General features: G+C 58.5%; 1 protein-coding gene across 1 annotated transcript; it reads left to right on the plus strand.

The window, feature by feature from the left end:
• The first annotated feature begins 9,981 nt into the window (after positions 1-9,981).
• CDKN1A (cyclin dependent kinase inhibitor 1A) lies at positions 9,982-16,502 on the plus strand. Its single transcript, XM_062186028.1, has 3 exons — positions 9,982-10,076; positions 13,705-14,160; positions 15,163-16,502. Exons 2-3 carry the CDS (start codon positions 13,716-13,718, stop codon positions 15,210-15,212), a joined length of 495 nt encoding a protein of 164 aa, XP_062042012.1. The 5' UTR covers positions 9,982-10,076; positions 13,705-13,715; the 3' UTR covers positions 15,213-16,502.
• The last annotated feature ends 711 nt before the right edge of the window (positions 16,503-17,213 follow it).

The raw sequence follows: 17,213 nt of genomic DNA on the forward strand, positions 1-17,213 counted from the left end.
GCATCTTGTCACTGTGAACCATGGGAATGGATTATCGACTCAAAAAATAAATACAGGAAGCGATGGAAAAATGAAACTCGGCACTTTTGACTGCACCACAAATAGAACTTTAAAGACCTCCGAAAACACAGCGACTGTTACAGCTGCCGACATGCGGATGCGGCCGAGCCTGCTCTCTGAGGTCACCTGTTGGGCCCTGGTGTGGGCTTCCAGGGGCTCGGTTTCCTGAACGCAGAGGGCTGAAAGCTCTAGGGAGCAGCAGGTGGCCCGCAGCGCTGGGAGATGTGTTGTCCTGCTTGGTGGAGGTGGTGGTGGTGGTTGTTATTTTGGAGCAAGTGGGAACAGGCTGGGCCAGCTGAAAGCGTCCACCCCACCGCTGCCCTGGGTCTCCCGGTGATATAATTAGCCGGTTTTTTCCAGCGGTGAGTGGGCGGCTCACTCCTCCGCTCCCGGCAAAGCCAAAGCCACACGATGATGCAACAAGAGGCAAGCCTGGGCAAGGCCCGCGCGACGGTGCCGGAGGGTGGGGCGGGGCCGGCCGGCCAGCCAGCGGGCTGCTGAGATGCAGGGTGGGGGGAGCGCCGGCCTCCTGCTCACTGGGCCTGGAGCCTGGCCCTTCCCCCTCTCCCCTACTCTGGACTCTATTCCTAGCTCCCTGGCTCTCCCAGAGGGGGAGGGGTCAGCTGGGAGCTTCTGGAGGGGAGGTGGGGGCACCCCAAACCTTGGGGATGGGGCTGAGGGACTCTTGCCTGGGGCAGATGTTCAGAATCCACGTGCAGCTGGCTGAACTCCCCCACCCCCACCCCCACCGCATAATCTTAACTCAGTAGGTCCAGATAGGGCCAGGACTTGGAGTATACTTAAGAATTGTGTTATTATCTAAAATGACATTACCTATTTAAAAATAGAAATATTATGAAGGGTAAGCAGCCCGAGGCCGGCAGATTGTGTACAACACAATTCCTGGGGGCACCGTCTACACAGCTGAGATGATGCTAACGGGATCCTGGGCGCGGGCACCCCAGAGGACCTGCTGCTCTTCCCAGAGGCGGCCACTGGCACTGCTGCTTGTCCTTTGCCAGAGTTCAAGTACAGGGAGCGCGTTCTTTGCAAGAGGGAGCTCAGCTTCCTCCTGGCCGTGTGCTGGGGCTCACAGACCTTGGGGAGAAGGTCCCCAGAGGACTGTTTGTCCACCAGGCTCCCATGAGGGGGTCCACCAGGGCTGGAAGACCCTGTCGGGGGTCTCCAAACCTGCACTGCTGCAATCAAAGAGCTTTTCTTTGTAATCCTTGTTCTTCGGCCACCCCCTCGGGATGGGGGGGGGGGGATTTTCAGACGGGTTTGCTGAGTCAGGGGCTTTTCCTGCCTCGCAGGCCAATGACTTCTCACACTTTGATGTCGGGCTGTGTGCAGCAGGAAGCAGGGTCCTGCCGCCAGGCTGGGGCCCAGTCACACTGTCTCTTTGTGTCCTGATTTCTTCCTCTGGGAGCTGAGTTGGACCATGTCTACCTTGAGTTTTCTCTCTCTCAGGACAATAGTGAGGTTGTAAATAGGAAAGGACCCATTTTACAGACGAAAAGACTGAAGTCCAGGCTCACTCTGCAGTGGAGAAGCAGCACTGTTCTTGTGGCCATGACACTCAGTCGGGAGAGACCATGGCGTAGAAAGATGAGGGAGAGGAAGGGGTCCCCTCTGCCTTAGTCCCTGCAGCGGTGGCCATGGCTCCAGGTCATCCTAGATGTGGTCTCCTGTGTGTCTAGGTGGGGGGTAGGGGAGGGAGCGGGCATGATTTCGGAGCCAGGCCTTCTCTGTGGTCTTTGTCCCTCGCCTGCTAGAAGCAGAAATGTTAAGATCCCTCTGTTACTCTGCCTTTCAAATAAAATAAATCTTTTTTTTTTTTTTAAATCCTGGAACCTTGAATGGCGGTCAGTCACCTGCAACCCGAACACCTCTTACAGGTTTCATATGTGGCTGAGAAATTCCATTTCGTTGGCTGTCACTGAGATGTGAGGGTTTATTTGTTACAGTGGCCAGTGTCATCAAAACATCTCTCTTGGACACTGTGTCCCCCTCCCCCTCCCGGCTGTTTTCCCTAAGTCCAGCCCTGAGCAGCTGGCTGCGCCCAGGAGGAGATGTAGACATAGCTTCTCCCAGCAGGTGCAGGGCTGTTGGAAGCCACGCAGGATGTGGAGAGGGTAACATTTCCCTGGCTCTGAGCTTGACCCCAGAGGGACCACCAGCACATGGGGCTTGGGGGCTGCAACTGTTGCATTCCACAGTGACGCTGCTGGCCTTGGGATCACAGGGGACACGCAGAGCCACCCTAGAGAAGTGAAGCCAGGCAAGCAGCTGAGGGGAGGGGGAGCTCTGACCCCTGCCTGTATGACCTCAGCTACGCTGTCTGCATGTGTGTCTGGAACAGCTGTTCTGAAAGGGGCGTGTGTACGGGGGAGGTGGGGGAGTGTTGACCAGGGAGGGGTGTGTGTACGTGGGAGGTAGGGGAGTGCTGACGAGTGAGGTAAGGATCTGACATCACTGCTGTCAGAGACCCCACGCTGGGCCAGCGCTGTGGCACAGCGGGTAAAGCTGCCGTCTGCAGTGCCAGCATTCCATATAGGTACCGGTTCGAGTCCCGGCTGCTCCACTTCTGATCCAGCTCTCTGCTATGGCCTGGGAAAGCAGCAGAGGATAGCCTGAGTGATTGGGCCCCTGCTACCATGTGAGAGAGCCAGATGGAGCTCCTGGCTCCTGGCTCCTGGCTCCTGGCGTTGGCCTGATCCAGCACTGGCCATTGCAACCATCTGGGGAGTGAACCAGTGGATGGAAGATCTCTCTCTGTCTCTCTGTAACTCTGCCTTTCAAATAAATAAATAAATACATCTTTTTTAAAAAAGAGAGAGACTCCAAACCCAAGACCTTCAGCACTTTGATGTATACTGGACCTTTTCTTGGGAGGAACTTAAAAGTAATTTGTTAGGAAAGAAAAAAATGTAATGCATAATCCATGTCCTTTTGCAATTATCCGGAAGGCAGTTCTGAGCTGAAGGGCCTGGGGGGAGGGTGTCTTGGAGGCTTCGAAGGTGGCAAGGCTCATACACCGGAACTCAGAATCCGTGGGCAAGTCCCCTGGCCACCAAATAGCTATCCTCAGATGTCACAGGATCTGAAGTTCCACCATTAGGGCTTCATTCCTTTGGATTGCTTTTTGTTCCCCCACAACAATGCAACATGTATTCAGTACTTTAGACTTCTCCCAGAAACCCTGAGAGAGACAGTGAGGTCCAAAACCTGGTGTGATGGTTCTCTAATCACTTTTCTCTTGATAGGAGGATGATGGGGTGGCTCTATTACTATGTGTGTCCAAAAGAAACTCTTGCCCATAACCCCCAGAGACATGTTCCATAGTGAGGAGCTGGTTCGAGTCCTGGCTGCTCCACTTCTGATCCAGCTCCCTGCTAATATGCCTGGGAAAGCAGCAGAGGATGGCCCAAGTGCTTGGGTTCTTGCCACCCATGTGGGAAACCAGGGTGGGGTTCCAGGCTCCTGGTTACAGCCTGCCTGTTGCAATCATTTGGAGATAGCGAACCAGCAGATGGAAGATCTTTCTCTGTTCCTCTAGCTTTCAAATAAAAATAGCTTTTTTAAAAAAATACTTATAACAGTTCCATGTATAATAACAGAAGACTGGAAATAACCCACATGCCAATCGCCAGGAAAAGAGGGAATTGGATGCTTAAAAAACAGAAGGTGACTGGGCCACGCCACGTTTTAATTTGTATCACTGCCTAACAAGCCTTGTTAAAACGCAGCGGGAGTCACAGAAAAGGGTTTGCTTCCAATTCTGCCATCTGGGCAGTGCTCCTGAAGGTATCTGTGCTCTGTGTGGCTTCAGCCAAGAGGTTCAGCGGGGCTGCTGGGGGCACCTCCGTGCTGCAGCGGCACCATCTGAGACCTCACTTGGACCGGAGCTGAAAGCCTGGAGAATTTCACTTAGCCTCAGCCCCAGAGACAAAAGTCACTTATGCTCCCTCTTCAGTGGCTACAGCCAGTCCTATGCTCCCGTCTGACCTTCAGGGGCCGCGCCGAGGGATGGAGACAGCAGCTGGAAAATGCATGGGCAGGACCACCTCGGCCACGGGTGGCCGGCGCCGTGGCTCACTTGGTTAATCCTCCGCCTGTGGCGCTGGCATCCCGTATGGGCGCCGGGTTCTAGTCCCGGTTGCTCCTCTTCCAGTCCAGCTCTCTGCTGTGGCCCGGGAAGGCAGTGGAGGATAGCCCAAGTGCTTGGGCCCCTGCACTCACATGGGAGACCAGGAGAAGCACCTGGCTTCTGGCTTCGGATCAAGGCAGCGCAGCGCTGGCCGTGGTGGCCATTTGGGGAGTGAACCAACAGAAAGAAGACCTTTCTCTCTGTCTCTCTCACTGTCTATAACTCTACCTGTCAAATAAATTTAAAAAAAGAAAAAAAGACACTAGGGCCGGTGTTGTGGCTCCCGCGGGTTAAGCCGCTGCCTGCCGAGTTGGCATCCGTATCCCAGCCGCTCTGCTTCCCATTGGCTTCCCACCAATGCTCTTGGGAGAGCAGCAGCGGATGACTCGAGTGCTTGGGCCCCTGCCACCCACGTGGGAGACCCAGATAGTGCTCCTGGCTCCTGGCTTTGGCCTGGCCCAGCCCTGGCCCTTGTGGCCATCTGGGGAGTGAACCAGCAGATGGAAGATTCTCTCTCTCTCTCTTTGAAATAAATAAAATAAATCTCAAAATAAAAAATAAACATAAAATTCAAGCTAGTGTTTACTTGGTAGTAGGGGTGGAAGATGAGGGAAAGTGTCCGTGGTCTGAATATTCTAGATTCCGGTTTGAGCAGTGAGTGTTAATTACGAGTGAATGAGTGAATACGTAACAGGGCTCAGAAGCAGCGGCACCAGGCCTAACCCCGGCGTGCAGCCAAAAATGGCCCATGCATACGTATTCCCGGAGCTGCAGGCCGAGACTGCTAGGCCTCCAAGGTACAGAGATGAATAAAACGTGGGCCCACCCCCTCCACGTTCCCCGCCCCAGGGACTGCACAGGTGCACAGGCCAAGCAGCCAGGGGGCAGAGCGGAGAGGCTTGCTCAGTAGGGGCACTGGGTTGGGTTGGGTCTTGAAGGATCAGTAGGAGTTCAACAGGCGGAGCGTGGAGTGGGGCTGGGTCAAGGACACTCACTGCCTCATTCCAGGGAGAGGGAGCCCCCTCTGCAAAGGCACAGTGGGCCCTTCCACCTTTGGGTGGCCCCTCTCCTCCCTCACCAACTCAGGGCTGGGAACCTTTTTCTGCCAAGGGCCATTTGGATATCTATAACATGTGTAGGCCGTGCAGCGTGATCGACTTAAACATTAGCCTGCTGCAGATTTATTGAATTTCGAGTGCCTGCGGTTGCCTTGGCAGGAACAGCCTGAATGATTTCATAGGCCTTATACCGCCCAGGGACCCCATGCGCTCCACCCCTGCCTCAGATGGACAGATGGACTCACTCACACTGTGCCAGGCCGCCCAGAAGCCCCTGCAGGATTCGGGTACCCCTGCCTTGGCTGCCTGGAGTGCTGGCTGATGACCGGGCAGCTAAGTCCCTCTGCAGGCGTCGGCTCCGCCGAGGGAGCTCTCTGGCCTGCGTGTGGGTCTCCTCCCACAGGGACAGCCACCTCCGATCCAAGGAGCGATGCAAAGGGCTCGCGCCCACCCTTCAATTAGGAAACGCTGTGGGGCCATCCCAGCTCCTGGTGGGATGAGCCTTGGCCTCCCCAACGCCTCCAGCCTCCTCTCGACCCCCGATCCTGTTTGCCTTACACCCAGATGGGTGCTGATTGCAAAGCAGCCCCAGTCAGCCCCTTTCAAGCCAGTCCCCTCTTCAGCGGGTGCTTTCTGGAAACTGAGCTAAGATACCCACTAAAGTGGGAGTGATTGCTAAATTCCACGGGTGCTTTTTCTGGGTGTGTTTGTACAGCGGTCGCAACAATGAATTTTTATGGAGTGGTCCCTGGGTGCCAGGCTACGTGCTTTGCCTGTATGATCTTACGTAATGGAGACCAGACCTTCCCGCAGAGGAATGGTTTCCAATGGTGACATTTCGGGCTTGGGAGGCTGCGAGTGAGTCTGTGACACCGAACCATCACGAATTTTTCTGCATTTACTGGATGGCCAGTGGCGCCGCGGTGCTGGCTGGGTAAAGCCCCCGGCAGCCCAGGGAGGGGACTCTCCACCTCATTCTTCTTCTTTTGATTATTACTATGTCTTAAAAGGCCAGCAGGCTTCTTCTGCTTCGCCAGTATGTAATTTCTCTGTTCCGCCTCTTGTGTGGGGTCTCACTTCTCGGGAGCCTGTGTGGAGGTGCATTCCTCGGAGAGCTGCCTGCCCCTGTCTGGGACTCCCCAGCCCTCTTCTAAGAAGTGGTGACCTTGTTCCACACTTCCCCTCGCTTCCCAGGCAGCTCCTGCAGCCACCCTCCAGCCTGCCTCACATCCTCCTGCTGTGGCCTCTGCTTCCCACTTTCCTCTCTGTCACCTCTCCCCCGGCCCCGCCCACCCTGCCCTGGGCCCCGGGTGGGGGCGGGGTGCTGGCCTGGACCCACGTGTGTTCCCCAGGCTGAAGCTCTCTGTGTCCCGAAGCGGCTAGCTTTCCTGAGAGCATGCCCGGGCAGCAGGCTGCAGTCCTGACCGGCCCTCTGACCCTCAGAACATGTCCAAACGTGTGTCCCTGGTGGCTGCTCTGTCCTCCCCAGGCCTTCTCCTCTTCCTGGCCTGCTTTAGGGTCCTAGACAGGACACCCCCAAGCCGCCAGGAAGACTTTGGCCTCAGTTTCTCTGAACCCACTGTGATTGTGTGTGTGTGTGTGTGTCGGGAATTACATATTGTGTGTGTGTATGTGTGTTGGGAATCAGATCTTGAGTGTGTGAGTGTGTGTGTGTTGGGAGTCACATATTGTATGTGTGCGTGTGTGTGTTGGGAGTCACATATTTGTGTGTGCATGTGTGTTGGGAGTCAGATCTTGAGTGTGTGTGTGTATGTGCTGGAGTCACATGCTGTGTGTGTAGATGTGTATGTTAGAGTCACATATTGTGTGTATGTGTGTGTGTGTTGGGAGTCACATATTGTATGTGTGCGTGTGTGTGTTGGGAGTCACATATTGTATGTGTGCGTGTGTGTGTTGGGAGTCAGATCTTGAGTGTGTGTGTGTATGTCCTGGAGTCACATGCTGTGTGTGTAGATGTGTATGTTAGAGTCACATATTGTGTGTATGTGTGTGTGTGTTGGGAGTCACATATTGTGTGTATGTGTGTGTGTGTTGGGAGTCACATATTGTATGTGTGCGTGTGTGTATTGGGAGTCACATATTTGTGTGTGCATGTGTGTTGGGAGTCAGATCTTGAGTGTGTGTGTGTATGTGTTGGAGTCACATGCTGTGTGTGTAGATGTGTGTGTTGGAGTCACATATTGTGTGTATGTGTGTGTGTGTTTGTGTCAGGAGTTTGTGTGTGGGTGCATGTGTGTTGGGAGTCAGATCTTGAGTGTGTATGTGTTGGGAGTCATATATTGTGTATGTGTGTATGTGTGTATGTGAATGTGTGTTGGAGTCACATATTGTGTGTATGTGTGTGTGTATGTTTGTGTCAGGAGTTTGTGTGTGGGTGCATGTGTGTTGGGAGTCAGATCTTGAGTGTGTGTGTGTTGGGAGTCATATATTGTGTATGTGTGTATGTGTGTATGTGAGTGTGTGTGTGTTGGGAGTCACATATTGTGAGTGTGTGTGTTGGGAGTCACATATTGTGTGTATGAGTACATGTGTGTGTTGGGAGTCACAGATAGTGTATGTGTTAGGAGTCACATGGTGTGTGTATATGAGTACAAGTAGTTGGGAGTCACATGGTGTGTGTGTGTTGGGAGTCACATCTTATTATTTCCACAAGCTCACTCCCCTGCTATCTACAGGGTACAAGTGGCCGCCCGGAGAGCAAGGAGCAAGGTCACAAATGTGTGTGTGTGTGTGTACACAGTATGAAACAGTATTAGGCACAGAATGGGTGCTTTACAAGTCTGTTGGATACTGCTGTGGTAGTAAGGCACAAGCTACTCCATTTCTTTTCACTGCCCAACAACAAAAAGAATTATTTCACTGTGAAGCTCAGTTCCACAAAACTTTAAATAATTCACTGCAAGCCTTCATTAAAAAGGCTTTCCCCCCAGAGTAAACAGGCAGACAATGTCAAGTCTATTTGAAACGCCTGAGAGTCCAGCGGGAGGAGAGGCGCCCGGCCTCTGCTGGACACTCGCAGCTTCGCCTTGGGACCAAGTGGGGGTGGGGAGGTGCTGAGGTCCCCTCCAATCTTGGTCTGACTGTGGGGCAGGCAGGTGGCGGGGGGGCTGCGGCCACGCTCGCTCCCCACCCCCGAGGGCTCCCGTCCCCACGGCCGAGGAGCAGCAGGGCTGTCCTCCCCGAGGTCAGCTGCCTAGGGGAAGCCGACCGGGCATGCCTGGGCAGAGATTCCCAGACACTGCACAGCCTGTGGTGTCAGCAGTTACAGCCGCTCCAAGCCTGGATTCTGCCTTCTGCTGGCATTTCTGCTCACACAAACACTCCATTCTTTGCAGTTTCCAGACAGCAAAACTGCAAACGGGACAGGTGAAGGCAGGAGGCGAAGGTGAAGGAGGAGGAGGTTTCGTGTCCGGCAAGAAGCGCCAGCCGACACTTCCGGATCGCCCCTATCAAAGGCTCCTCAGTGAGCTGCTTGGAAGTGATGGCCAGCCGACCTTTCCCTCATCCTGGGCCACAGAAACACACGGGGACCACAGCGTGGTCCGGGCAGGAGGCAAAAGGCCAGCATTGCAACCAGAGCCCGCTGGGGGGGTGGGGGGGCTGGCCCCAGTGCTGGGTGAGCAGTAGGGGCTGATCCGGGAGTTAACTCACCAAATTTGCTCTGGGGAGGGGGAGGCGGCTGTAGGGGGCTGCAGATTGGCTCAGGGTCTGACTTCTCCCTTTCTCCTGGAGGTCAGCTTGACCCTTTCTGAAGAGTTCCCGATGATAAACAGCCAATGTGCCTACTTCATTTTCTACAAAAGCAATTTACTTATGTTTATTTGAAAAACAAAGGAAGATTGACAGAGTGATCTCCCATTCCCTGGTTCATTCCCCAAAGGCCTGCACCAGCTGGGATTGGGCCAGGTTGAAGCCAGGAACCAGGAGCCCTATGTGGGTCTCCCATGGGGGCGGCAGGGACCCAGGTCCTTGAGCCATCACCTGCTGCCTTCCAGGGCCTGTAATAATTATCTGGAAGCTGGGATTGGAAGCAGAGCTGGGACTTGAGCCCTGACATTGCACCCAGGTGGGATGTGGCCATTCCCAAGGGAGTCTTAACGGCCCGCGCCAGGGGACCACCACAACATTGCGGGTTCTGCGGTCCTCGGTTCCCTCCTCTGTGAAATGACGGGGTGTACACCTGGCACAGGTGCTTCCGGGTGGGGGCGCAGCGGGAATATAGCGGGGGCATTTCTGAACATTGCCAAGACAGGCACAGCATTTTTACTATTTATAATTTTTTTAAAAAATTAATGTCATCCCTTCTGATCTGTTTTCTGCACCGGGGAAATCCTTGTCCAGAGTCGGCTAGCGCGGGGGCAGAAAGGGGCCTCATCCTGTCCCCGCTGCCTCTCCTTGGCAGTGCCAACCGCCCCCCCCGCCCCCCCCCCCCCCCCCCCGCATACAAAACTCAGACTTGCTGCTCAGTTCGCGAGGAAACGAACGCAGGCGCCGGCCGTGGGAGGAGGGCGCGCCTGCCCGCAGCACGCGAGGCTCCCGGGCCGGCAGTCCCGCTGGAGTTGGGCCAGGCTTCCGCAAGGACCCGCGCGGGCGCGGGCACCGCCCGGCCCCGGCTGCGAGGTGGGCCGAGCACCGGGGCCCGCCTCCGGAGGCGGGCCGGGCGGGGCAGCGGCTATATCAGGGCCTGGCCGAGCGGCGCCCGCCGAGGTGTGGGCAGCCGCAGAGCCAGTCCTCGGAGAGCCAGAGGCGGGCGCCGAGTCACGAAGACACCGAGACACACAGAGAAGGTGAGGCTGCGGCAGCCGAGCCCGGGCGGCGGCTCGGAGCGGAGCCCGGCGTGTCCGCGTGTGGCTGTCGCGGGGACCCGCGGCCGCCGAGCGCGGTGTGCTCACAGGTGGTCCCGTGGCAGGTGGACGACGTGCGTGGGTCTGGGCGCGCTCGCAGGGGGGCGCGTGTCGGGGGGGGGCGGGACGCGCCGGGGACTCCGGGCGGACAGCGGAGCCTGAGCACCCGGGATCCCCGCCCGCGCGCGGCTCCCCTCGAAACCCGGCTGGGGCGAGGGGAGGCGTGGATGGAGCAGCCCCGGGAGCTCGCTCGCGTCGTGGGGATGAAGCCACTGGCTCCTGGAGGGGCGGGGGACGCAGAGTGGCACCAGTTTATCTGGGATCGGTGCTGGGGCGGATCTCGGATGCTGGTCCCCGAGGTCCAGGGCCCCTCCACTGCCGCGCCCGCCAGCCGGCGGGGCTCTGAGGTCAGCGCCGGCGGTGTCCCTGGCCCTCGGGAACTTGCCAGGACACGTCCCCTGAGGACGAGGGAGGCGGTGACTCACTGTGACAAGGAGACCCCGGGGCATGGACCCAAGCTCCGTCCCCCGCCCCGCCGCAGACTCAGTTCCCCCGCGACGGCACAGTGACCTGTTTGGCTGGCACGGCTTGTTCCCAGGGAAGCCAGGACACCCAGAGGTCCAGGAGCGGGTGTCCGGTCCCCACTCCGCGGCGCACCCTCGGGGACCAGGAGCGGCACGGGCCGTCTCAGGGTTTCCACCGCGACTTGGAGGACCCCGGCCCAGCCTGCCCTTGGGCCCGGCCCTGGAGCCCCGGGCGAGAGCGGGGCTCGGCACCGCCGAGCAGCGGGGCGCGCCGCCCCCAAGCTCGGGGCCAGGGGGCCGTGAGGAGGGGTCGCATCGCGGCCGGGTGGGGCTTCTGGGGGGGGGCGCGGCTGCCTTGCGCGCGCGCGGGGCGCCCCGACCTGGGCTGAGCGCAGCAGGAGGTGGGGGTGGGCACGGGCGCGGGCAGCCGCCCCTCGCGCGCCCCCCGCCGCGGGCGCTCGGAGACCCTGCGGCCGGACCGGGCCCTTGGGGGCGCCGAGACTCCTTCCTCCCAGCTTCCCGCCCTCCACGTCGCGGTTCGGGGAGGACGTTCGAGCGGTTTTGTTTTCTTTGCGGCCGTCTATTTTTATTTTCCAGGGATCTGACTCATCCCGTGCTTTGGGCGTGGAGATAAGGTGGAGGGGCCAGGTCCCGGCGCGCCTGTGCCTGCGCAGGGGCCGCGCGCGTCTCCGAGTCCGCCCCGGAGTGTCCGTGCGCGCTCGTGGGGTCTGTGTCTCTCAGTGTGCCTACCCGTGCGTCTGCGGCTGTGTCTGTCTCTGCGTGTCTACCTGCCGGCGCGCCCCTGCGTGTGTGTGTGTGAGTGTGTGTGAGTCGAGTGTGCGGCCGGCTCAGCGTGACGTGTTTGCGGCGCGGGCCCCTCCTGCCCTCCCCGCCCCGGGTGACGCGAGGCCGGAGTGGAAGCGAAGTCCTGGCGGGCGGGAGCGCGGGGCAGGAAACTGACTCATCACGGCCGCTCCCGGCGCCCGGGCCTTGCCCACGCACCGCCCACCGACGCGGAGTACCCTGGGGCCCGGCGCCCCCTGCCGGCCCCGGCGCGAGGGGCCCGCCAGCCCCGCGAGCCCGGGGCGCCGCTCGCAGCCTCCCCCCACCCCACCCCCAGGCCGCGCCCCACGCCCGTGGGCTCCACGGCACTTACTGAGCCCCTACGATTCACTGGCCAGCTGGGGGCTGAAGCCTGAGGCACGGGAGCCGCCCGGGGAGGTTCCCCTCGGTGGCCTGGGGAGGAGAGACCCAGGAGAGGAAAGCGCTGGTGGGAGGGGGGTGGTCCCGCCCCCCGCCCTCTCCCGTGGGGCACCCATGCAGCGTCCTTGTCAGACCCACCAGTGTGTTCCCCTCTTAGCTGGCACTTCAAGAGGGCCTAGCTGGTTGACGGTGCCAAACACCGACTTAAATCCCGTTCCGTTTGAACTGAGTCACTCGGGTGGGGATAGGGGGTCGATGCAGATTTCTGAAAAGTGTCCCCCAACCGTGGGGATTCTGGTGGGCCTCAGAACTGGGGAGAGGGGCCAGGAACCCAGGGTGACCGCTTGTGGGCCTCGATTCAGTGACTCCCCCAGCCTTGGTCCCCACTTCTCTGTAAAGGAGCTCATTCAAATCCAGTTTTTAGGAGGACGGACATGCCCTGGAGAGGGTGGACAGCGGTTACCGGAGCCCTTTGCTGCTGTTGCCCTGTGGGACCTGTTTGGGGGGCAGTGGCCTTTTGCCTTTCTAGCTGTGCGGTTTGGGATGCAAGTCTCATCTCTTCAAGCAGCTGCCCTTTGAACTCGGCCTGAGGTCACTGGGTGCCTTTCCTCTCCAGCCAGCTGCATGGTGGAGCTGGGGGCTGTGCTCATGGTGGGAGGTGCCTTGGGGTAGATGTGGCAGGTGTGGCTTCAGCAGAGCTGTCCCCCCCAGAGCTTGTGAATCAGGACCTGTCCCCAGGAAAAGCTGGAGTCAGGCCAGAGCAGGGGCCCTCGTGAGCAGACTCCCCCTCACTTTTCCGGAGTGGGAGGTGTGCAGCCTGGGTGGACCAGCCATCTTTCATGTCCATGTCCATTACCCGCAAAACGGGTTTCTTGGAGGCAGGCAGGGCTGTGAGGGGTCCAGACTTTGGATCACCTGGTGTGCCTGGCAGGATGTGGCTCAGCCAGGGGAGAGACCGCTGCCCCGCCCCACCTTCCCCCAAGGCCACCCACCTGATGCCATCCTTGGGAAAGGCCCCCAGCCTACGGCACCTGTCAGCTGCTGTCTGGAGGGGGAGAGGCGGGGAGGAGGCCCAGCCAGAGCTGCAGGCACAGAGGTGTCCTAACACCCCGGTCTTCTCAGCGCCTTGGCCAGGTGCTGTCGCTGTCACCGGCCTCTTCCTAGCGAGGAGGAAAGGGGAGCACAGAGAAGTTAAGCCACTTGTCGGGGTCGCCCCGCAGAGCCTGCCTTCCAACCCAGCCCCTGGCACACCTGCTCCTGCTCAGCCTGCTTGGAGGGACTCCTGCCCCAACCCTGGCACTCTCTCAGCTTTCATAGACCAGGAAACGGAGGCCCAGAGACGTGCAACGTCTAGGTGGGAAGCCGTGGGGCTGGGCTGGGATGACAGCCTGGGTGTTTTTACTCCAAAGCCTGGGGTTCACTTTTCCAGGCAGGAATGCCGGGGGAGGTTGTGCTGGGAGGCTGGAGGAGCCCCTGCCTATGCCTCCCTCTGGGAACCGACTTGCTGGCCAGGACTATCACTGGGAAACTACTGGACTCTGGCAATTCACACCCCTGAGGGCCACCTCAGGGGAGGACAAATTGATTTTAGCTGATAACGCTGATGGCAAACAGGACCCTGCTCCCGGCCAGGCCATTGCAGTGAGGTCATGCTGTGGACATAAGCTCGCCCCGTGCTGCCCATGCCCCATTGACGTCAGGGTGCCTGGCTGGCTGAGTTCTGCCCCCACCTGGGGTCTGTTGGGGGGCGGGGGTGGATGCCCCGCCCCAGCCAGGGTGTGGTAGAAAGTCCTTGTTGGGAACCAGGAAGCATCCTCACCAAGGCCTCCCTTCCACTGTCCCAGCCCTAGGCAGCATGTCGCAGCCGTTGGACGAGGAGCCACAGCCCCCGCACAGGAGCAAGGCTTGCCGCCGCCTCTTTGGGCCCGTGGACAGCGAGCAGCTGCGCCGAGACTGCGACGCACTCATGGCTGACTGCCTGCAGGAGGCCCGCGAGCGCTGGAACTTCGACTTTGTCACCGAGACGCCGCTGGAGGGCAACTTCGCCTGGGAGCGCGTGCGGGGCCTGGGTCTGCCCAAGCTCTACCTGGCCCTGGGGCCCCGGGGTGGCAGGGAGGACCCGGCAGGGTGCAAGCGGCCCAGCACCTCAGCGGCCCTGCTGCCGGGGGCTCAGGAGGACCACGTGGCCCTGTCGCTGACCTGCACCCTGGTACCTCGCTCCCCGGAGCGGCCCGAGGAGTCCCCAGGCGGGCCTGGTACCTCTCAGGGCCGGAAACGGCGGCGGCAGACCAGCCTGACAGGTGAGGTCGGGCGTGGGGAGGGATGCCGCCGGGGACTGGGGCCCTCGGAACCCCCCCCATGCGGGGCCTGTCCTGTTTGCTTCAGCTTGTCCCCGAGAAGGGAAGCCGCCTAGCTGAGGCTGCACACAGGGCTGTAGCCAGCGTTTGTCCAGGGCGTATTTATTACCCGGCAGCCCTTGCTGAGCGACTGGAGACGAACTTGCTCCCCTTCCAAGGAGACGAGGCTCCGAGAGGGAGAGAGAGATTGGTCTGAGGTTCCGCAGGGCGTGTGCTGGGGAGAGGACACTGCCATTCTGGCCCCTGAGCAAACTTTATTCCCTCCCCTCATCACACATGCGTCCCTCCCTCCGCCTGCCTGCCCGCTGTGTCCTCATCGGCATTTTTCTACCTTCTGACCTTGACACGGGCCGTCTTTCCCACTAGCAAATCAGCCCCGCAAGAAAGGGATCTGGGCGTCTCTTGTTCATTGCGGAGTCCCCAGTCTGGAGAGCAGTGTGTGGGGGAGCAGGTGCTCCATGAAAGGTGAATGAGTGACGCTGGCATTCGGTCACCTATCAGGCCGGGCCCAAAAGCTCTTAGAGAGACCATTGATTTCCTCCTTAGAGCGCCCTCCCATGGAGAAGCCTCATTTGCAATTTATTATGTATTCATTCGAGAGACACAAAGAAAGCAGAAAGCGACACAAAGGAAGCTTCCATCTGCTGGTTCCCTCTCCAAATGTCCTCAGTAGCCTGGGTTGGGGCTGCAGGCAGGAGCTGGGAATTCAATCCAGCTCTCCCACATGGAGCGCAGGAAACCGATTTCTTGGGCCATCAGCGGCTGCCTGGAATTCCAGAGTCAGCATTAGCAGGAAACTGCTCCCTGGGTTCTTCCCCATCCCTTAGCAGGGTGTCCCGTGTGGCCTTAGGGGAGGCTGTCCCAGTCTCTGCATGGTAGGCTTTGAGTGTGTGGCTCAGTGGCGCCCCCTCGCGGCCTGGCTGACTCCATGTCTCTCTCTCTCAGATTTCTACCACTCCAAACGCCGACTCGTCTTCTCCAAGAGGAAGCCGTAATCCGCCCGCTGGAGGCTGCTGGCTCCTGGAAACAACAGGGGGCCTCCCCGAAGGCCCCTTGCACATCTCTGCCTTCATCTGCCCTTCAGTTTGTGTGTCTTAATTATTATTTGTGTTTTAATTTAAACTCCTCCTCGTGTACATACTCTGGCAGCCCCTAACCCCAGCCTCTGGCATTAGAATTATTTAAAAAGAAATTAGGCAGTAGAGTGATAGGCGCCCGAGTGCTGGGTATTTTTATTATATGAACTGTTATTTAAACCCTTCTCCCTCCCTGTGCTGTCTCTGTCCCCTCCCTCCCAGGGGTCAGCTGGTGCTGGCTCAGGGCCAGCTGCCTTGTCCTGCCCGTGTGGCCATCCTTGCCTCCTCCGTGGGTGGCGCTGGGGCCCGGCTCCTGCCCCTAACCTCACCCCCCCCCCCCGCATTCTCAGACCCAGTTCCTTGAGAAGGGCGCGGATAGCACTTTGAAGGAGGGGGGGTGGCATCACCGTAAGCTCTGGAGTCCCCTCACCTCCTCTAAGGTTGGGCAGGTGACTCTGAGATGGGCACAGCCTGGACGGGCCTGGGGCTCTGTACCCTCCCAGCCCGTGATGCCCCCTTTGTCCTGGGAAGGTGGGGTCCCGGAAGCAGCCTCGCCCCGCCCTGTGGTGCATCCCGTCTGGGCTCCCACGCACTGTCTGGGGCCTCGGCTGCCCAGCCCCGTCTGCTGCTCTCCCTTACCCCCGTCCTGGCCCTCCGGCGCCCTCGCAGCCCTAGGTAGCACAGCCCAGAAGGGCGGGCAGGTAGGCAGGCAGGTGGCAGGAGCAGGGATGCCCGGTCGGCCTCTCACAGCACTACAGGCAGGGTCCCGTGTTGTGGACAGGCCTCCTCTAGTGGGATCTGTGTGGGTGGGGGGTTTTCTAGGAGGGAGACCCCAGTCCCCGGAAGTCATCCCATATCTAACCCGTCCCTCCTTATTTCATTGCACTTTGAGTAGCGGCTGAACAAGGAGCAGCTCAGGGCAGGGCAGGGGAGGCTGTCGAGGGCACACAGATTGGGCCGCTATGGCTCTGAGAGTGGGGGCTTTGAGTCCCTGGAGACACCGAAGCACTGGGCACTTCTGACCCCAAACACCTTCCAGCTCGCTCTTGGGACATCTCCCACTCCCCACATGTCCTGATGCCCTTGTCTCTCCACCTAAGCCTACACCTCCCATGGGCAGGGACCACATCCTGCATGTCCCTCTGTCCTTCACAGCCCCTCCCCCAGTGCTGAGTATACAGCAGGTGCTCAATAAATGTTTCTTAATGACTTGTGCATTGCTGTTGTGGTCATTATACCTTGTCTTTTTAAAAGCAAATAGAGGGGCTGGGGGGATGTTTTTAACATTTAAAAATAATTCTACAAATTAAGTTAAGCATTTATATTTTTAAAAAAGATTTATTTATTTGAAAGAGTGGTAGAGAGAGGAGAGACACACAGGGAGAGACATCTTCCATTCCTTGGTTCACTCCTCAGATGGCTGCAATGACCCCAGGCTGGGCTGATCCAAAGCCAGGAGCCGGGAGCTTCTTCTGGGGTCTCCCACATGGGTGCAGGGGCCCAAACACAAGGGCCATCTTCTACTGCCTTCCCAGGCCATTAGGAAGGAGCTGGATGGGAAGTGGAGCAGCCAGGACTGGAACCAGTGCCCATATGGGATGCTGGTGTTGCAGATGGTGGCTTAGCCCACTATGCTACAATGCCGGCCCCAGCGCAAGCATTTACATTTTAAAAATTCAGAAAGCTCAGTAAAGAGAAAGACCATACCGCAAACAAACAACAAAGCAAGCAGTCTATTGTCACACCTCTGTAAATGTGGCCAATGCCAATATTTTGGCTTGTTCTGTAGGTTTGTTTGGTAAAGTATAGATTGTGACAACATCATTACTCATTGAGGAAATGCAAATTAAAAGCACATATGTGCGAGAGAGCAGCATGACTAATATGAGAGGTTGACTATGCCAAGTGTTGGCAAGGTAG

This window comes from Lepus europaeus, chromosome 3 (assembly GCF_033115175.1).
Source record: "Lepus europaeus isolate LE1 chromosome 3, mLepTim1.pri, whole genome shotgun sequence".
Taxonomy (NCBI): Eukaryota; Metazoa; Chordata; class Mammalia; order Lagomorpha; family Leporidae; genus Lepus; species Lepus europaeus.

What these genes read in the sequence shown, in the direction of transcription:
- CDKN1A (XM_062186028.1), top strand. Translation starts at nt 13,716, where the DNA reads ATGTCGCAGCCGTTGGACGAGGAGCCACAGCCCCCGCACAGGAGCAAG. An exon ending in GCGGCAGACCAGCCTGACAG is followed by an intron (nt 14,161 to 15,162) that starts GTGAGGTCGGGC and finishes TCTCTCTCTCAG; the next exon opens with ATTTCTACCACTCCAAACGC.